Here is a 22,693-nt window from a genome sequence, read left to right on the forward strand (position 1 = left end):
AACTTCCTAGGGAGACTGGTAAGACGGTAAAGCAGAAGTGAGTTGCGAGAGTTGATCTGGTGCAAGATTGGAGGAGAACTGAGATGGGTGCTAATCGTATGCAAGAGGTAAGTATTGCATGTTTTAATTGGTGGTATGATAAAAAATTTGCTACCATTGTTCACTGCTCTATTATATCTAATAAGCTTATTTTTAGATGGTATTATTTGGTAAAAGTTTTGGTTAACTGTGACCCTTGGATTGATGATGGTAGTTTGTTATTTGCTTATTGTTGTGTGAGTCATGATTGCTAGAATTATGTTTGTCTGAATTTGTTTGTTGGTGATTGTATTTTAAACTGCCAGGATGTAGTGGTTCAAGAGGGAAGTATGAATGTGGGGTGAAGGATATTATTTGAGAAACTAAGTTCATTAAGCAACATTTTACATCCATTTAACAATTAAATTGCGGAAGTATGCTTGTATGCACTTTAAAACAAACTTAAACCATGAAATTCAAAGCATAGTAGTGGTGGTGAACCAAGATTCAACTCTAATCACAAAAGAGTTGAGAAACTATATACCTTTGAAGTTCCTCTTTGCATGAGTACTACCCACGAGAAGGCCTTCATTCCTCTCCTTGAGTTGAACTCATGGCCATCATCTTCATGTAGTTGACCCTATGGATTCTTGGATCCAAAATAAGAGACCTAACTTTTGACACCAAGGGTGATGGAATGAAGAAGATGAGTGACCTAGAAAAAGAAGATTGCTAGCTACATTTCTCCTAGGTGGCTGACCTCTTTAAGGGAAGAGAGAGCTTTGTGTTTTCTCCTTTTGCATCTTAGAAAAACCTTAATGAGGTATGAAGTTATAAAGTTGCTTTTATAGTCATTCAAAATGGGTGGCAAACTTGTAATAAGTCCACCATCTCCTCCCCTGTCTTTATGTCCGGGCATGTTGTTTGTGTTTGGTTAATTCCCATTTTATTTTAGATGTCATACAACTTAAACTCAATGGGGCTAGTGGACCAAAACCTATTTGGGCCCGAAGCTTGAAACTTACTTAAAGCCCTTTACAAACCTTTCGTATGATTAATTAACATATTAATTAATCATTGTCATATACAATTAAACTAGTTAATTATCCTTACTCATATTTGTTATTTCCTTCAATCATTATCTTACTGGTGTGTGATCCATTATATTACTTTTAGCGAGGCAGTGGGTGATTAACACTCTTTCTAATCGATTATGAATTTAAACTTATTTTCAATTCTCTCTTTAGTGATTATACATCTTCAAGGCTTCCATAAGCCATGAGTGATCCTAGCATTATGTCATGGCTACCTAAGCTAATCAGAAGAGTTTGGAGAACCTATTCAGTTTTGGATTACAAATGCAATACGGTCTAATTCAATATTCTTGATCACATTGTTTGGTTTGATAGTTTATTCATGTCTACTATCCAATGTGATTCTTTTTTCTATATGATTACCTTGAATGTGATTTGAAACGACTTTTTAATTCTCATTCATACTCTGGCAAGAGATTCTTAATCATATCATAGAGCATTCTCCCTCAAAGGTTTGAAGGTTGGAAATCCATTGTTGCATATTCACATGCCCCCACAATTAAGTAGCTCAGCCCCAACTATGCTGTGGACATCCCCAAATGGAATGCTTTTAATATAGTCAAAGACTAAGGACCTAACCATAAGACAACTATGATGTCTCAGGTTAAAGGACTACTTTGCATTATCCCAACCATGAGTTCTCATGTGACATAAGTATGAGAACTCTTCGTTGTTCGCGTTCAATGGACTCATTCTCTTTGAGCACTATACATACTTGTCTTGGTGTCAATCACATTAATGACTTGAGACCATCCAATTTCCTGGGAGAGAAGACATAACATGTACTGATCTATGCGGATCGTCAATGCCCAATTGGCAATCCAATGATCAGGAACATGTACAAAAGAGAATGGTCTCATGAATCTAACTTTTTTAGATCACATTCTTTTATTTACATATTCCTTGGACTTATCGTTTAAGCGTATAATGTTTAATGAGACGGCTTTAAACAATGATCTTTGCCCTTATGTTAAACTAGTTTATGATTGGTTTTAGGGAATATTTCCAACATAGGGGAGAGTAGTAGTGTTATTGGGGATGTTATTGCATCCATTATGGCATTAGAAGTTGCGATGGCCTCTCTTAGGCCAAGTGTGGGAGTGTGAACTAGTTACAAGAGTCTGCTTGAAGAAATTGATTAATGAAGTGCATGACGTGGAACTGACAAGGTCTAATAAGACTGGATTTTAGTAGTAATTTTAGGTTTCTGTGTAGTTTAGTAAAGATGGACCATTTTTGTTTATTAGAAACCAAGATGGAATTAGATAAGGTCCCAAGGAACTTTTATGGAAGGTACTTTGATACTGTTCTTTGTTGTAATCCCGCTGGTAGGGTTGGTGGGAGTTGTCTATTGTGAAACTCAGCTAGGGTGGCCATTGATATTATGAATTCCAGCTCTTGTTATATACATTGCTTTGTTAAGAATTTTCATAATGCTCATGAAAAATTCATTACGTTTATGTATGCTTTCCCCCAAAAGCATTTGCATGTGGCTTTTTGGGAGGATATCCTTAAACTTAACCCAACTAATAAACCTTGTGCAGGTTGTCAAAATACAAAGACTTATATGAATAATTTTATTAGCTTTTTGAATAAGGGAAACCTTATATCTTTGAATGCGATGAGAGTACCTTATACCTGGTGTAATGGACATGACGATAACACTAGAATCTATGAAAGGCATGACCGAGGTATTGCTAACAACAACTGGCTAAATGATATCTCTGATTATAATCTTCATAATTATCCAATTTTTTGTTCTAATCGTAGTCCCATTTTACTAAGTAATAATGTGGTGGCCGAGTTTAAAAATAATTACCCCTTTTAAGTTTGAAGCTATGTGGCTACTCCATCCAGAGTTTAAGGAGTTTGTTAAAAATGCATAATATTGTGATGGGGAGTTTGCTCCAATTGATCAGTTTAGGGCATGTGCTGACACTTTTAAGCATCTTCTTAAAAATTGGAACAAAACAATGTTTGGTAATGTAAGGGAGCGTAAGAATAAAATCTTAAGCTCCTTTAGTGAGTTGCAAGGAAAGATCATGAAGAGTCAAAATATAGATGAGCTGCTGAAGTTGGAAAGCAAACTTAGAGATGAGCTAACTAAAAGAAATTCTTTGGGCACAAAAAGCCAAGGTAAATTGGTGGCATGTCCAAAAAACTGGTGCAACATAGACTGATTGCACTATGTAATGTTATTTATAAAGTTACTGCAAAGGTTCTCACAAATCGACTTAAGAGAGTGATGTCGAGGGTGATAAGTGATAATCAATCGGTGTTTAAGGCCGGAAGGCCAATTCAAGATCACATTATCGTTGTGCATGAAATTCTTCCCTCCCTCAAGAATCAATCGAAAGATGATCCGCCGGGTATGGCAATCAAATTGAATATGGCCAAGGCATACGATCGCGTGGAATAAGGATTTCTCCTAGCTATGATGGGACGACTAGGGTTTGCACCTGAGTTTTGTTCATGGATAAGAGAATGCGTGTCTACAGCGACCTACAGTGTTCTAATAAGTAGGCGACCTATGGGCTATGTTTTGCTGAGGAGGGGATTGAGACAGGGCAATAATCATCTATCACTTTTTCTGTTTTTACTTTGCGAGGGCTTTTCGGCCCTCCATCCGAGAAAACAAGAGTTGGGAGTATTACACGGGGTAAATGTGTCACCTATGGGGGTCCCAATTTCACACCTTTTCTTTGCGTCTCCGTACTTTCTGTTGTGCAACGGAAAAAAAAGCCCAATGTCTATTCTATGTCTTAGAATGTTACGCGGGAGGCTCTGGTCAGGTGATTAATATGGAGAAAAGTTCTTTGTATTTTGGGTAAAGGGTAACGAAAAAGACAAGGAAGAAAATTGAGAGGACTTTGATGATCACAAGTAAGGAGAGCTTTGGGAAGTACTTGGGGATGCAGGCTGACTTTGGGCAATCAAAGAAAACAGTTTTTGTGAAGGTACGTGAAAGAATTGAAATGGGAATGGTGGGATGGGTGGAGCATCTTCTTTGGCAAGTGGGAAAGGAAGTCATCATTAAGGCCGTGGCTATGGAGATGCCCAATCATGCCATGGCATGTTTCAAGCTTCCTATTGAAGCATGTAAGGATATCAAAAAGTTGATTAGGAACTATTGACAGCGAGGAAACGAGAACAAAAATGAAGTGCACTAGGTGTCTTAAATGTGGCTAATGAAGCAAAAGAAGCATGGTGGACTCGGATTTAGGGATATACAATGCTTCAATCTTGCATTACTTGCTAAGATTGGATGGAGGGTCATCCTAGAGATATTATGTATATGTATGAGATTGTGACACATGGCATAAGATTAGCTAGGTAGTTAGATTAGTTACAGTGTTGTGTTCTCTATAAATACCTTGTAAGATTACTTACTCAGTGTGAAAAATATATACAAAAGAATTACATTCGACTTCTTTCTCTATCTCTCTGTAAAACCTACGTTCTTCTCTCTAGTTTAACATGGTATCACTCACCGCCATGGCTACCGCCTCTTCGATCTTTCCTAAGCTTCCGCTATTGTCTTCGATACCTGCAACATTGTAGTACAAAAGCTGAAGTGTGCAGTGCAAAAGCTGAATTGTGCAGTGCAAAAGCTGAATTGTGCTGTGTTTTCTTATCTTCTTCTTCCTTAAGATTCTAGGGTTTCGCCGTTCTACAATTTCTGATTGGAACTCTCTTCTCGTTGTCTTATGTGTTCTTGCACTCCAGGTGTTTGTGCTTTTACCGCTGAGAGGTATCTTCCTTTCTCCAAAATCTTGTGCCTTGATTTCTTGCATCATGGTTACTACTAGTCAATTGCAATTGCTCTAGTCTCCGATTACTGCACTTATTTCATCGCTTCCTACTTCGGTGAATGTTAAACTTGATGATTCCAATTATCTTAATTGGCAATTTCAAATGCAATTATTACTCGAAAGTAATGGTATCATGGGATTTGTTGATGGCTCTGTCCCTTGTCCTGCTCGATGTGTATCTCAATCTGGTAATTCTAGTGTGGCTCTGCCAAATTCATCTTCTTCTGTTGATTCTGATGAATATTTGATCTGGATGATGCATGATAGGGCTCTTATGCAGTTAATCACTGCCACTTTGTCTCCCACAGCTATGTCATGTGTTATAGGTAGTACTAGTTCTCGAGATCTTTGGACTCAGTTGAATGAGCAATTCTCTATTGTTTCTCGAACTAGCATCTTTCAAATGAAGTCCAACGTACAGAATATTAAGAAAGGCATTGATATTGTGGCTCAGTATCTACAAAGGATAAAAGTTGCAAGGGATTATCTCACTGTTGCTGGTGTTTCCTCTGCTGATGAAGATATAGTGATTTTGGCTTTGAATAGTTACCTTCTGAGTATAATACCTTCTGCATTGTTATTCGAGGAAGAGAACAAGTTATTTCTCTCAAAGAATTCAAGACTTAGTTACTTGTAGAGGAATTCATTGTTGATTCGAGTACACCTGCATCATTCCTTGCTACATTGGTTGCTATCAATTCATCACAGGCACCTAAAGGACAATCTCAGTCTTTTTCCAATGGTTCTGGATAGCCTTACTTTGTTCAATGGGGTTTAAGCAGTTCAATCAATATAAAAACAAAGGCAAGGCAAAGTTTCATCACCGTTCCAGCAACTTTAATCCTAGATCATTTACTTAACCTCAGACTCATGTTTTTCCCACTTCAGCTCCAAGAGTACTTAGACAAGCTCCACATCCTACTTATGAACCTTCTGCTCCCTCGTTTGTTACATGTCAGTTATGTAATAATGAAGGTCATACAACACCATTTTGTAGTTCCACGCCCCCTACTAGATCTCAATGTCGCATCTATCGAAAAACCAATCATGCAACATGTTTTTGCTTTTAAAATGAGAAAGGCCCGAACTATTTGGCCCTAGTTCTCACTATTCTCCTATATTTGGACAGCAATATGGTTCACACGCTGGACAGCTATATGGCTTTTCCTCTCAGAGTTTAGGTCCTGCTTATACTGTGCAGCCATACCAATCGCAACCATCAATGCAAGCTATGCATACTATAATTGATCCACCATCACAACCCTCTACATCACAGGCTGCCCCTCAGGTTTGGCTTACTGATTCAGGAGCAACCAACCACATGACAGCAGATTTGAACAACTTATAATTGGCTTCACCCTATCCATTCAATGAAACAATTCAAACAGCTAATGTTGAAGGTTTGAAAGTGTCCCATATTGGTAGTACTGTGTTAAATTATGTGCAGCCTATCAAGTTAAATTATGTGTTATATGTTCCCAAACTGTCACAGAATTTACTTTCTGTTCACAAGATTTGTCTAGATAATAACTGTTATCTCATCTTTGATGCTTTTTGCTTTTGGATACAGGACAAAACCACAGGGAGGATCCTATTCCAAGGGCTATGCAGTAATGGACTTTAACCTATTCATTCCTTAGCTACTACCCCTCTTGGTGTACCTCAGACAAAGTTACAAGCTAAAGCTTTTCTTGGACAACTTGTCAACTCTACTATATGGCATAGTCGATTAGGTCATCCATCTAATTCCATTGTTTCTTTGATGTTGCATAAGTCAAACATTACATGTGCCAAAGATTCTGTTCCTATTATGTGTCAAAGCTGCTTAGAAGGAAAATTTTGTAAGTTGCCCTTTCAAACAACTGTCAATAAGTCTGTCATTCCCTTTGAGGTGGTGCATGGTGATCTTTAGGGTCTTACACCTTGTACATCAATTGATGGATATAGGTACTATGGTACTTTTATTGATGAATGTACTAGATACACGTGGAATTTCCCACTTATCAATAAATCAGATCTTTGTGCCACATTTGTTGCTTTTTATGCCTTTATGTTGAATTAGTTTTCTGCTACTGTGAAAATTTTACAAAGTGATGGGGGAAGGGAGTATTGTAGTAATACGTTTTAATCCTTTCTAGTTGAGAAAGGCATTTCTCATCAAAAATCATGTCCATATACCCCGGAACAAAATGGATTGGCTGAGAGAAAACATAGGCATATAATTGAAACTACCATTACTTTGCTTCGAAATGCTCAGATTCTTTCTCATTTCTGAAGTTTTGCTTGTCAAATAGCTACTTACCTTATAAATAGAATGCCTACTCCATTACTATCAAATAAGTCTCCTTTTGAGTTACTCTATGGGAGTGTTCCAATTCTTTCTCACTTGAAAATTTTTGGGTGTACTTGTTATCCTCTTCTTAAACATTACAATAGCACCAAATTACAACCCAAGACTATTAAGTGTGTCTTTTTAGGGTATGCTTCCAAGTACAAAAGCTTTATGTGTTATGAGGTAGCTAAACAGAGAATATATGTATCAAGACATGTATTTTTCTGTGAACAAGAGTTTCCCTTTACAGACTTATTGACAGCATCACAATAGGTTCCTTTACACAGTGATAGTGTTTCATTGCCCATATCATCTGTGTCTTTCCTAAGTCCAGTTATTTCATCTATATCTGCACCATATCATTCATCTCCACATGTCATCGAGTCCACTTCTTCTTCCATACCATCTTCACTCTCACCCTCATCTAGTCCCAATTTACCTGTTCTATCTCAGTCCATTACTGTTGCAGAAAATAACAGCTCTGAGATCCCTGTGGCATCTATCCATTGTCCTGAGACTCTTCAAAGAGTATTGTCAGTTCCACCCATGAACTTACACCCTATGCAAACAAGGAGCAAAAGTGGGATCATCAAAAGGAAAGCATTTCTCTCAGCTTTACAGTCATCTAATGTCACAGATCCTTCTCTGGTTGAACCTACTTTTCACAAGTCAAGTCTTAAATGTCCAATTTGGTTGAATGCTATGAAAGAAGAGATTGATGCACTTCATACTCAAAAGACTTGGAGTTTGGTGCCTTTGCTACAAAATAAGAATTTGGTAGGCTGTAAATGGGTGTTCAAGATCAAGAAACATTCTGATGGTACTATAGCTAGATATAAGGCTCGGTTGGTAGCTATAGGGTTTAATCAAGAACCTGGGATTGATTATACTGAGACTTTTAGTCTTGTTGTTAAACCCACAACAGTGAGGATAATGTTAGGCTTAGCTGCTCATTTCAAATGGTCTCTTCGGCAGTTGGATGTAAAAAAATGCCTTTTTATATGGCATTTTGCACGATGAAGTCTATATGGTGCAACCTCCTGGTTTTGAAGATTCTGCATATCCTGATTTGGTCTGCAAACTTTATAAGTCTCTCTATGGTTTGAAACAGGCTCCCAGAGCCTGGAATGAGAGATTCACTGCATTTCTTCCTCAGTTGGGGTTCAAAAATACGTATTCTGATTCTTCATTGTTTGTGAAGACTGTTGGTTCTACGTTGGTTATTTTGTTGCTTTATGTGGATGACATTATCATCACTGGGAATGATTTTATGGCTATTCAACAGGTTATTCAGTCTTTGACCTTTGAGTTTGATATCAAAGACCTCGGTCCTTTGCACTATTTTTTTGGGAATTCAAATCTCTCGAACTGCAACTGGGTTATTTCTCTCACAGCAAAAGTACATTAATGATCTGTTGGTTAAAACAAAAATGGTTGACTTTAAGCCATGTGATACACCTTGCCTGCCCTATAATCGGCTCCTTAAAGATGATGGTATATCGTACAACAATCCTGCACTTTATAGGAGTGTTGTGGGTGCCCTACACTACTTAACCTTTACTAGACCCGATATTGCCTTCTCGGTTCATCAGGTATGTCAATTTATGTAGTGCCCTATGGTTTCACACTTTACTATAGTAAAAAGGATTCTTAGGTATCTTAAAGGTACCATGACATATGGATTGTCTTATTTCAGTTTTGATTTAGATATTAAAGCCTTTAGTGATGCAGATTGGGCAGGGGATCCCAATGATAGGAGATCCATGACTGGGTTAGTTGTTTACTAGTTTGTAATCCCATATCTTGGTCTTCCACAAAGCAACAAACTGTCTCCAAATCATCCACAGAGGTAGAATACAGGGCCTTGTCTTCCACGGCTGCAGAACTCAATTGGATCAAGCAACTCTAGAGTTTTATGCATATTATAATACCTTATATTCCTGTATTGTTCTGTGATAATATGTTGGCCATTGCGTTATCCTTCAATCCAGTTTAACATCAACCAACCAAGCACATAGAAGTTGATGTTCACTTTGTTCGAGAACGCGTTGCCAAAAATCAGCTTCATGTTCAATTTGTTCTTCTAAGGAACAATTTGCAGACATTTTAACTAAGGGGTTAAGTGCTCCTTTGTTTCATACACATTGTAGCAACCTCATGCTAGGATCATCCAAGCATGAGTTTGAGGAGGGATGATAGAGATATTATGTATGTGTATGAGATTGTGACACTTGGCATAAGATTAGCGAGGTAGGTAGATTAGTTACAGTCTTGTGTTCTCTATAAATACCTTGTAAGATTACTTACTCAGTGTGACAAAATATATACAAAAGAATTACATTCAACTTCTCTCTCTATCTCTCTGTAAAACCTGCGTTCTTCTCTCTAGTTTAACAGGTCATACATACTTTGGATTCTTTGTTGGCAAAGGTATTGTGTGACAAATACTACCATGGGAAAACTTTTTGTAAGGCAAGTATGGGAAAGAAATCTTACTGGGGATGGAAGGGTATTATTGAAGCAAGAAAAGTCCTGGATACTGGACTGAGATGGCATGTTGGTAATGGGCAGAATATTAATATCAGGATGGACCTGTGGTTTCAGAAACCATCTACTTTCATGGTGAGACCATGGGAAGGACTACAGGTGCGGATGGTGAGTGATTTAATCGATCTGGGATTGAAAGTCTGATATGCTCTAAAATTATTTTTAGTCATGATGATGCGGTAACGATATCGGGGATCCCGGTAAGTAGGAAGAGATGTAAGGATAGGCTGGTTTGGCATCATACGAAAAATGGGCTTTATAATGTTAAAACGGGTTATGGGGTTGCCATGAGTTTGATGGAAACGGAGCTTAGGGGCAAAAGGGACTGGGCTTGACTAGCACAAGAACGAACAACAATGGAGTATGGAATAAAATTTGGAGGCTTGTGGTGCCAAATACACTCAAGTTTTTCTTATGGAGATGCTGCAACAATGCCTTGGCGGTGTGGAGGAATTTGCAGAGAAGAAACATGAGGGTGGATAACGTCTGTGGAGTCTGTGGGATGGTTGATGAAATGGAGAATCATATCTTTTTCCGATGCGAACTTAGTCACATGTTTTGGTTTTGTTCTCCTCTTCATGTGAACTCGTTTGAAATGGAGGGGCTTAATTTTCTGGTGAGCTGGGAAAATATTGGTAACCGAGTCAAGAAGGTGGAGAATGAAGATTAGATACTACAGGAATTTGTTTTTGGATTTTGGAGACTATGGAAAAATAAGAATGATGCAGTTTTTAATGGCATAAAACGGGAGCTGCTTGAGATCGTGGAGATGTGGAAGAAGACTGTTGGGGAATTTAGAGATGCTAGAAGGCAGCAGGTGAAGACAATTTACAACCCAGGCGCGACAGAGGCACTACCTGGGAAGGGACGTATGAGTGTAGGAAGAAGCCGAGCTTTGGAATTCTGAAGGTTAACATGGATGCGGCATGATGTAAAACATCGCTGCGTGATGAAATAGGATAGGTTACAAGGGATTTTGCTGGAATTTTACACGCAGAAAGAGGCACGGGCGGCCTGCATTTTATAGGTGCGGCGGCGGCTGAAGCTGGAGCCATTAGGGGGCTATGGAGACTTGCATTGCGAGAGGATATAAGAAGATCATTGTTGAGGCTGATGCAAAGGTAATAATCCAGATGATCAACAAGAAGAGTGATGCTGATATTGTGGTTGAATGATCCCTGGAAGACATTTGGGCTCTTGCGCGAAGTCTGAGTTCGGCGGAGCTCACGTTTGTATTTAGAGAATGTAATCGTGCAGCACCCTTGGTAGCAAGACATGTGTTTAAAGTGGGCTATTCCTCTGCGTGGGATTGTATTGGCCCAGATTTTCTATTTAATATTTTAGCGGAAGACATGAGCGATTATGATCAACAAACTCTATTCTTAGGAAAAAATAAAGTATATATGTATAAATAATTAAATTTAAATGACTGTAATAAAAATGACAGAAAAGTATTTATAGCTAACATTAATACAATAGCCAAGGGCCAAGGCAGAAAATCAAATGGCAAGAAAAAGGAAAAAAATCCAATAGTACCTTAAAAAACTACATGACAAGAAGACAGAAAGAATTTATAACTAACATTAATGCAAATGACCTTGTACCATGGCGACGGGATTCTAACTTCCTTGTTTTACTTGCTTTGAATCCCTTGTTTTACTTGCCATGTGTAAATATAAATTAGCCCGATTACAATTTTTTTGGTCGGAAAGAGAATATTCATTAATTAAGAAAGTAAGTACAAACAACAAAGGGTAAAAGCAAAAAATGAGCAACCCAAAACATCTAGGGAGGCCCAACCAAGCTTTTGCCTAGCAACATAAACAAAGCAACAAAAGGAAACCCTAATCTCCAACACTAAAGAGCAGTCCGTCGCACCCACGATGCTTGTACCAAATCCCAAATCACACACGAACCATAAGATTAATCTTGAAACACCAAACCTACAATGCATGGACACGGGGGAAATCCAACGTATCCTGTATCTGACACGCGAGGATACGGATACGCATAAGATACGCATGGATACGCGCCCGATATGTATCGGAGTGAAGGGATACGTTGTTGACTGATGAGATACGCGTATCGTACTATCGAGATACGGGTAACCCACTTTTCAGATACGTTTCAACTAAAATCGGAGGATAATCAGAATCGTGCTTGATTGAAATTAGCTAAACTAAAATTAGGATTTACATATTTTTCCTCACTCAAAACTCAAAAATCAGAATCGTGCTTGACTGTTGTCTGCAACTGCTCCGTCGTCTCTGTCGTCTCCTCCTGCAACTACTGGTGATAGCGATTCGAAGCTTACTCCTTTGCTTTACTGATCTTACTCCTCTGCTTTACTGATCATTGAAATATTCGAAGCTTAACTGATTCCCCGAGGTAAAACTCGTCTCTGAAACTACAAGCCCCTTTTGCTTTGCTTTTCTCATCTCTGTATATAATAATAATAATCATCATCATCATCATCATCATCATAATAATAATAATAATAATAATGTATTTTTTATATTATAGTATATTATAAGCAATCTGAAACTAAAAGCTTTTTGCTTTTCTTATCTCTGTTTTTAACTTTTTGTATATAATAATAATAATAATATTGTATTTTGCGTATTATAATATATTATTGTGCTGCGGATTGAGCTCTTATTGTTTATATGTTTTTTTAATTTTCTCGAAGTTGTTCATTTTAATTTTTCAAGTTTAAGACTGATTGCTTGTTGGATGGACTATCTTTCTAATTGTTTGGAGTTTATTGAAATAAATTTAAACTTAGAGTAATAAATTTGAATGCTTATTTTATAATATTTTAGATATATTTATTTATTTATTTATTTATATTTTTAATTACTGTATCCCTAACGTATTGTGTCTTCGTTTTTAGAAATTTAACGTGTCCCTATATCATATCGTGTCGTCTCCTATATTCGTGTCTGTGTCCATGTATTCTATCACCAAACCAAATCGAACCCTCGAGATCCAAACCGTCAACAGCAACATCTGCAAGGAAAACCAGAGAACCAAACAAAAAAAGAAAAAGGGGAGGGTCGAAGGGGGTGTGTAAAACACCCTTGTTACGATGCAAATAGTTCCACACTTCACCCAAATTTTCCGACAAGCCGATAAGGCAAAGGCCTGTGAGGTGTGGATCTAGGAAATCAATCGAGTCAACCACTTCAAGAGCAAGCTTATGGCTGAATGAGAAAAGGGATTTGCAAGAGCATGGGGAAGAAAATTGGGTGGGTGAGAAACGGGAAAACACCAAAAATCACCAGGGATGCTAAGAAACAGGCATAAAACCTAGATCTGAGACAATCTTAGGGAAAATTGGGACCAAGCCCAAGGAAATCTAAGAAAAACTCAAAGAAAAGCTGGGAAGAGTGAAGAAGGGAAAAAAAATGAAGGAGAAGGGGGAGGAGACCTGGTTGTGGAAAGCTTAGGAGGAAAGGGGAAAAGAGTAGGAGGAGGAAAGATGCGGATGCCGCCAGCCCAAGCCGTCGCAAGGGCTAGCGGCGAGGTCCTACTAGGGTAGGGTTTTCTTTCAAAGGGAGAAAGAAGAGTGGCACGGCTCTTTCTTTATCTTTTCTGTTGAAAGCTCCTTTTTTTTTTTTTTTTTTTTTTTTGTTTATTATAAGAGTAATTTACATGAATTCATTATTATGCAATATTTTGGTTTTGATAATATATTTTTTTTTTTCCTGACAAAGGGTAAACTTTATTAAATTCTCATTTGAACATTTACATCTTCAGTTATAATATATTTTTAATAACATATTGTTATGTTTAAACTTTTTTCTAACATAACAATAAAAATTGAACATTTACATCTTCAGTTATAATATATTTTTAATAACATATTGTTATGTTTAAACTTTTTTCGAACATAACAATAAAAATATTAAATTACAGGGTGATTGACACACCCCGACCGAGATCAGGGCATGTTGGCCGTCACGTGAAAATGACGTAACCATGTGCACAGTGCGGAAGCTAACAAATAATAATATAAGTACGAATAAATAAAAAATTAAAAAAAAAAAAAAAAAAAAAAACCAGTTATACACAACGTAAGAACATACATGTGCAAGTGCAAGTGTCAAAATGAAGTTCAGAGCACGAAGACCTAATGCAGTCCGGGAGAAACAACACTACAAAAACACACCCAAAGCTGGTCCTACACTGGTGATAATCTGTCAGATATGCCGAGAAAATCCTCTGGGGAGTCACCACAAGTGCTAGCCAACTAGAAACTAGAGGGGCGCAAAACAAAAAGTGTGAGTGGGCAAAAACAAAGCTTTTCAAAAACCATTTCATAAACAAAGTTCTAACCCTTCGCCATAAAACCTGTATACTTCCCAGAAAATATCATATACATATATATAAGTCATGCTCAGAACTAAGTCATGCCAAATGCCTCAAAATAGAATGCAAGTGCTCAGGAAAAATGTCATCTCAATGCCATGTAATCTGTCAGCCGGAGTCACCTAACGTGACCTGTACGGCTGAACCTAGAGCTCAAATCTCCATCTCACTAACCATACCTGCACACGAGTCGGAACCACCTAAAGTGGTCTGTACGACAGGACTGGGTGTATAATAAGTACGCTCGAGTGCTACGATCACGTGAAGGCTGGGCGAATAATCGCGGGTCACCTACGAGTCGGAAACACCTAAAGTGGTCTGTACGACAGGACTGTGCACCTAACTTGGATCCACGATGAGCGTGTGGTGCGGGAGGTGAACATCACGTGAAGGATTGTGCCCAACTCTGGGTGGGACCACTAACACTGGGGGTGCAGGTTATGAGCTCTCTATGCATCTCAATTCACTACTGAACATAGACATAAACCATACTCACCTGGCACTTACCTGTGCGCCTGCAGCACCAACATACAGACATATACATACTACTAATAATGCATAAACAAACGGCAAACATAATGCATGGCATGTAAATGTATAAACGTTTCCATTCACTTTCTGGGAAAAACGTAAGTATATAGGTATATACGGAAAACCAAAAGCCCACTCACTGGTATGTAGAAGGGTCGTAACCCCCTTGCCTCGAGTGACCGCGCTCGTTCTCGGGATAGGTCTCACCTATATGCGAAACAACTATAAAAACGTTAATTTTAAAGCACATAACCAACCTTATGAAATAACTTCTCATACAATGCTCAAATAGGGTGTATGAATACACCGACGTGATCTACTCAACCTCAGGAACATCCCCATATTTTTAAAAAAAATTTCGACGCCGCACGCGGCTCCACGCGCCGCCCACGAGCAGGCACGTGCCTTGCACACTGACGACATCAGTTAACGCCGTCAGGAATATTCCGTTAACTCTGACGGATTCCATTAATGCCGTTAAGAATATTCCGTCACCTTCTCCGGCCAAACTCCGGCACCGTCGCCGGCGCCGGAAAACGGTGAAAATTTTAAAACCTTGTATCTTCTTCGTTTTTCAACCAAACTTCACAAAATTGGTACCAAAATGAAGCTTACAACAAAAGGAACAAATCCATACCACTTTCAAGCACTAAAACCCACAGAATCTTGCCGGGAAAACACCACCAACTCCGGCCAAGCTTGTAACTCACGATCCCGACGTCCAAAACTTTCAAACGAACCACCCCGAGCCTCCTAAGGACCTCGCCAAGCTTCCTACAAGCTTCAAATTCCCAAAAACACAAGAATTAACGTGTGCATGAACAGTGACCAAATCGGGGTATCCCGAGTTCGACGTGAAAACGAAGGTATCCTTACCTGAAATGGGTATGGTTGAACTCCCAAGGACCTCATGAGCATGAATATATAATTTGTTCCCTCGATCTGTGAAGGTTTCGATGGTTTTGGTTGTCGTCCGTACAAGAAGAATAGGAATGGGAGAGAGAGAGAGAGCTCGGGACAGGGCAGGGAGAGAGGGTGAGTGAGTGTGGTGTGTGTGTGGTCCAAAACCAGCCAAGCAACACCCAAAACAAACCACACAACGAAACAACCATAATAGGGGCAAAACCGTCATTTCACCCCTACGGTGCGAAAAGTCCGGGACGGGCTGTCACAGTGATTTTGTGTAAAATCAATAAAAAAAATTACAATACTAACAGTATATCAACAATATTTATGTTAATTATAAATAAGACAATCATGTATTGTGATATTTTTCGTGATTTTAATTCATTCAATATACAATTCACAATTTCAGATGAAACAGAAGGACTTCCATTGGAATCCCATCTAAATTTGCAAAATTTGTCACCATGCCGACATTGCGTTGCAGAGTTTGTTTCCTGGTTTTGTTTTTTACATTTGGATTCAAACAATGTGTTACATTGTCCATTTACTGGTTTCATTTTTTTTGTCCATGTTTTTTTTTTACCTTTGGATTCAGCCACTGCAATGTAGTGTCCGATTTCTGGTTCTGTTTCCTTGAGTTGAGTAGACTCCTCCAAGTAAACAAAGGGCATGAGAGAGAATGATAAAATATTCATGTTCTAACTATTTACAGTAGCTTAAAGCCTATATGACATTTATAGAGAGAAGGACAAAAAAGGATAAAAAAGGCAAGTTCTAACTATTTTTATAATGACTTAAAGCCCGTGACATTCATCATTGGCGTATGCTTAATTAATAAAAATATAACATTGTTTAATTCCAAAGCAAAAGTAGGTCATTGATTGGCTAAATAGTAAAATTTTTATTGATTTTTTTTACTAAATTATTTAAAATTATATGCAATAGTTTCGAACCACTTGTCTTTAAAATAATAAATTTTTTTTGTTAAAATAAATACAGGTGATAGCGGTTTGACAGAATAAAACGATAAGGGAAGCAATAGTAAAGATTGGTCATCGATAAAACAAATGAATAACACGATAAAAAATAAAAATGAAACACAAAAGAATAACACGATAAAAAATAAAAATGATAAAATAAGATCGTGGAGAGTGTTTTACACGTGCGGCATGCCCAACAAAATAAATCCAAAAAAAAAATGAAAGAAACGTGCTTTTCCGACACGCATCAGCCATCAACTGTTTGTCAACAATTTAATATAATGTTTTATTTTATTGAACAAATTGTGTTAATTATTGATGATCTGGTGAGGGAATTTGGAAAAGTCGAGCAAAAGGACGAAAGCGGGCGACCCAATCAAGGGCCAGGATTCAATCTCGTGCGGCCAACGCGTCCCCACCCTTTTGTTTTTGTCTGCTCTGCTACGGTATTTGACTAGATTAACCCTGGGTTGAGTGGAAAGCTGAGCTTCCGATGGATCGCCGATTATTTAGATGGCGGTCAGCGGTCTAACTGATACCTGAACCAGAGAGATAATGAGATGATTATTAGTGGATTACTGAAAATGATGCTTGGGTTAAACACGTGAAAAATGAGATTTGCCAATTAGCCCATCCCATAATTTTTTTTTTTATTTACACGTTAATACCATGCATTTGAAATTTGGTTAAATCGCAGACACTCTCTCTCTCTCTCTCTCTCTCTCTCTCTCTCTCTCTCTCTCTCTCTCTCTCAATATCTAAAGCCGTCATGCTAACTTGTATCAATCTTCTCAATATCTAAAGCCGTCATGCTAACTTGTATCAATCTCTATATATACACAAGGTCGGGATTTTCTTTGAATTTATATAAATAAATAAAATCACATTTGTTTGATCTAACGCAGCATCAAAGTTTTTATGGCCACAATGAAAATCATAAATCATGTTGGTCGCCCTATCAGTGCGGCAGTGCACCTGCAAACCCCATGCGCAACCATTACGAATACTCTCATGGCTGAAACTTTGGAGGGTTGTGTCTGTGAGGAAGACACTTCATGGATTCTATGTATCATGAGTAGATATTATATTATATATCTTACTCTAATTTCAGTATTAAATTATTTGTTATTTTGGTAGAATTTTAATACTTTGACTTCCTCTACAGCAAAAAGTGATCAAACAAACGAATTTTGAAGTGATTCTAATTGGAGGATTTTCGTTAGTTTTTCAGCTTGTTCGTGTCAAAGTTTCAAGTTTTTCTACCAAGCAATTTATTTATGGCGAGGAAATAAAAGAGCAGTGCGCACTACTGTCAAAGTGACGTTTTGGGCATATTTGGATTCTTTGGCATCCAAGATAATGTCTTTTGATTTGAGGCCTTCTGCAATTATGTTTGGGACATCTCAAGCTTTAATTCAAGTCGTTAATTTTGGCCTATTTTGGAGCCTTGAACGTCGAAAAATGTGGCTAATTTGTGGCTGGGCAGATTTTCCATATTTGATTAGGATTATGTTTCCTAGTTTCTCTTAAGTTATTATGTTTCCTAGTTTTTAGAAGAGTAAGGATTTTAATTGTGTAATAGTATTAAAAAATAAAAAATAAAAAATAAAAAATAAAGAGAGGGGGAGAAGAATGCATAAATTTTGGAAAACTTTGCTAGACTTTGACAATTTATATTTCAAGGTGTTTTCTATCCATGTTTATAATAATATTTTGTTTTATGATTGTTCATAACTAATTTTTGTTTGCTAGGGCAAGGCCATCAGCCTTAACAAAAATATGTAGTTTATTTTCAATTTATTCATGATATTATGCATGTAGGTTTTGAATTATTAATCACCATGTTTAAACTATCTATTTGTCTTGATATTTGATCACCATTAGGATATTTAGAAAAGTAATTTGATGCAATTTTCGTCAAAGGTCGGTCCTTGAAATTGATGAAGGCTTCTTGCGGTTAATATATGCAAGTTCACTTAGGATGAATACCACGTCTTAAGGGTTGTATGGTTTTTCAAAGTGTTTTCACAAAGCTTAACGAGTCTTGCATGTTTAGATTTGAACTGAATACCACAGACATATTGCATGTTTGATATACATTTTATGTTGGGAGTCCAAATAGGCATATATTAGGAAAATCTAACCTTCAAAATATGCATGCATAAGTCATAAGTAATTGGAAGAACTATATAGGATTGTTAAGGTGATGGCGGAACCCTAGTGCGTTTACAATTTAATTTTCAAAAACCATTTTCTTTTAGTTTATTTTATTTTTTCGATTTATTTAATTATTTTTATTAAATTCCTTTTTATTATTTTAAATCACAAAATCAACATTTTCTCAAACTTTGTTTTAGATAATTAATTAAGACTTGATTTGACATAAATTATTCATCCAATTCCTGTGGAGAACGACCTTGTTAAAGCCAACTATACTACGATTACCTTGTACTCTTACAAGTATTTTAAGTGTTTTTATCCCTACTTTCTTTGGTGGTAAAAATCTTATCAATTTACACCATGACTTCTATCAAGACCCAAATGCTTTGTTTCAAATGGGCGACTTTGCTTAGCCCATTATGGTTGTGTATATGGTCTGCTATATGGTCTACTCATGTCGTTAACGATAGAATCGTCATATTGAGCTTGTAGTCCACATGACGTACTCCTATTGAATGTAGTTAATTTATGTCTCCACAAAAGAATTCCTCAAGCCCTTCTTCATCTCTCTATGCTGCACCCTCTCTCTCCCTTCAGTAAAATAGGCAACAACATGTTATCAGCACGCTTTTATTATGATTAATTTATTTTATTTTATTGAATTAATATACTTGTTAGTGTTCAATTTATTCTTTTTATGTTGAACATGATACAATGCTTTAAAGATAGAAATCCAATATTGGAGGAGGAACTCTTACAAACCGTTCACAAGATTCATCATTGCAATCCTAGTTCTTCTAAAACACGATCTTCGTCGATATTTTTTTTCAGCCTGATTGCATGAAATATTCATCATTGAGCATGGACCCTAATTTTTTATTGCTGATTAACACATTCTACTCAAATTAGTGTTCACAATTATTTTATATTACTGCTAAGATAATTGTGGTGAATTAAATTTGTGTGAATAAACAAAGAAAAATGAAGAAGAAAAAAGTTTTAAAAACCCGAATCCAGCGCTGGAGCCACGGCTTGAAAAAATAGAAATAAAAATTTGGGCCAATAACTCCAACATTTTTTAGACTCGCAACCTATTTTGTGCCTCCAAGTGTCAACCAACCTATTTCACTATACTTTCACAAGAAGGGTCCCAGAGCTAAAGCTACTGGCTTTCATTATATTTGTTTTATAATTGCTTTCTTTCTCACTCTCTCTCTCTTTCTCTCTCTCTATCTCTCTCTCTCTACATACATACATATATATATATATATTGTCTTGTAAATATGTGTTTGTTTGCAAGTATTATGAACCCGAAGTTTATACTTTCAACTCGAACCTGAAGTTTCGAATGAAGTGCCACAAAAACATGAAGTTTCCTAACACTCGCCACTCAAGTAGAGACCTGAAGTTCTCTATGATTAATCCACTAAACCAAACTATGTCTTAGAAGTCGAATGTTCTAACTTTGATGCTTATGGAGGTTTTATTTCCCATAATAGAGAGAAAAACTAGTAGTCGACATGGGTGAAATTACGTACTAGTACTCTTGGGGATTTCTGTCCCTGAGAAAACAAAACTCCTTAGGAGGACTTCCATGACTTTAAGCATGACTCAAGTGATGGATGATCGTTATTGATTTGTGGGAAGATTAGGATTGGTGCCTTATTAAGAAAAAACCACCACATAGGATGGAGAAGCCACCGCAAAGGATGGAGAAGTGATCATAATGAAAGGATGGAAGAGCCATGACAGAAGGAATGGAAGAGGTGCCTCTCCGAAAGGCAGGGGAGAAAGCCAGTAGATGAGTAAACGTGTGGAGTGTAGAGAGAGTTTTGTTGGGTGACAGACAAAATTTTTATAGCAAATTCTTGTTTGTGGAACCAATTAAGTTGAAGTGGATGATTGCAAGGTTGTTCAGCTGAGCTAGACCTTGGTCGACATTGCCACTAAAATCAATATGCGGCAAAAATTTCCCAAATAAGAAGTCGACTAATTATTCTATTTGTGTTGTAAGCCTATTTGTTGAACTAATCTAAGGGATTAGAGAGAGAAGGGGCCGGCGATATTGAGGGAGAAGAGAGAGTGATTTAATTGGGAGGTGTGTTTGTATCACCCCATTTTGCCTTTATTTATAGTAGAAGGATAGGCAAAAACCTTACCCTTTAGGATTACAACTCTTAATAGGTAATCAACTCCTAATAGGAATATAAGATACATTCATATATCTACTAGGATTTACACAATCACATTCCTATTCTAAATATGGCTGAAACACCCCCCTTGAGTGTGTAAATACTCAACAAACCATCACATCAGATCTTTAACAAAGAAGGTAGAATAGTTGATGAAGTCATCGACACAATGAGTGAACGCGAGTCTCAAATTTAAGAAAGTATGCATTGGTAGTCAAACTCACAAGACCTCGCTGTGGTAAAACCCTTTTACCAAGGCATGGGGAAAACCCATAAACTAAGGAAAAAAGTGGGAAGTATGCATAAATCTAAAACAAACGTCAGACATGACGAAAGTAGTGAACTCAACGGAGTATGATCATCCCAAGATGGGTGCCTTATCAAAACCTCATTAGGTAGCAAAAACCTAGTGGGAAAAATGCTCCTAATCGTAGGACAAAGAGTACATTGAGATCAAGTGAGTATGCTTCTCGATACTCCTTATGAGTTAGGCATAACTTCCAAATAAGAGAACTACAAGCGATTCAACTCAGATAATTTACGCATACCGATTCCTTGAACAAGCTTCTGAAAAGTAGACTTGGGCAATGACATTGTGAAGAGATTGGCCAGGTTGTCCTAGTAACAGATTTGCTTGACTTCAATGTTCTGATGCTGCTGCTGTTGGTGTGAGTAAAAGAACTTTGGCATTATATGCATGGTGTTGTCTCCCTTGATGTATCCCTTCTTTAACTGTTCGATACATGCTGCATTGTCTTCAAAGATTGTCGTAAGAAGGTCAAAGACAGAAGTAAGACCACTAGTGCTTCGAATATATTCCATAACTGCTCTAAGCCAAAAGCATTCACATGATGCTTCATGCAGGGCGAGAATCTCAGCATGGTTCGAAGAAGTCGCAACTAGCGTTTACTTGGTAGACTTCCAAGATATAGCGGTGTCTCTAACAGTAAAGACATAGCCGGTTTGAGAACATGCCCTATATGGGCCAGACAGATATCTACCATCTGCGTAACCAACAAGGCGATAATTAATTCGAGAACCATAAGGGGTGGCAACACTTGAAGATTCGCAGGTATAGAATAAGCCTAAATCTGTCGTACCCTTAAGGTAGTAGAAAATGTTTTTAACACCATTCCAGTGCTTGTGCGTGGGCACATTTCTATATCTAGCCAAAAGATTAACAGCGAAGGAGATGTCGGGTCTAATGCACTGAGCGATTTCACTTAGGTAAGGAACTTCGGGTTCCAAAATCTTTTCTTCATCCCCCTTTGAACGGAAGGGATCTCGTTTAGCATCTAAAGTCCGAACAACCATAGATGTACTCGAAAGCTTTGCTTTATCCTCATTAAAACGTCGCAACACTGTTTGGAAGTAGTTCGATTGATGTACTAGGATTCCACCCAAACAATGCTCGATCTCTAGGCCGAGTCGATATTGCGTTTTCCCAAGATCTTTCATCTCAAATTCCGATTTCAAGTACGTGGCAATTTCCTCAAGCTCTGCAAGAGTCCTAATGAGGTTCATGTCACCGACATAAACTGCAATGATTGCAAATCCGGAATGTGACTTCTTTATGAACACGCATGGGCATAATTCATTGTTCACATGACCCTAACTTGTTCAATATTCACTTAGACGGTTATACCACATCCGCCCAAATTGTTTCAATATGTAGAGCGACCTTCTCAACCTAATTGAGAGAGTGTTCCGTGGTCTAGAACTATTTGAACCAGTTAATGGAAATCCTTAT

General features: G+C 37.6%; 1 protein-coding gene across 1 annotated transcript; it reads right to left on the bottom strand.

The window, feature by feature from the left end:
* Nucleotides 1–21,849: 21,849 nt before the first annotated feature.
* LOC148690227 (secreted RxLR effector protein 161-like) lies at nucleotides 21,850–22,257 on the bottom strand. The gene has a single exon (XM_088687221.1). It carries the CDS (start codon nucleotides 22,255–22,257, stop codon nucleotides 21,850–21,852), a length of 408 nt encoding a protein of 135 aa, XP_088543347.1.
* Between the last annotated feature and the right edge of the window lie 436 nt (nucleotides 22,258–22,693).

This window comes from Pyrus communis, chromosome 16, assembly GCF_041283825.1.
Source record: "Pyrus communis isolate YQ-2024b chromosome 16, ASM4128382v1, whole genome shotgun sequence".
NCBI lineage: Eukaryota > Viridiplantae > Streptophyta > Magnoliopsida > Rosales > Rosaceae > Pyrus > Pyrus communis.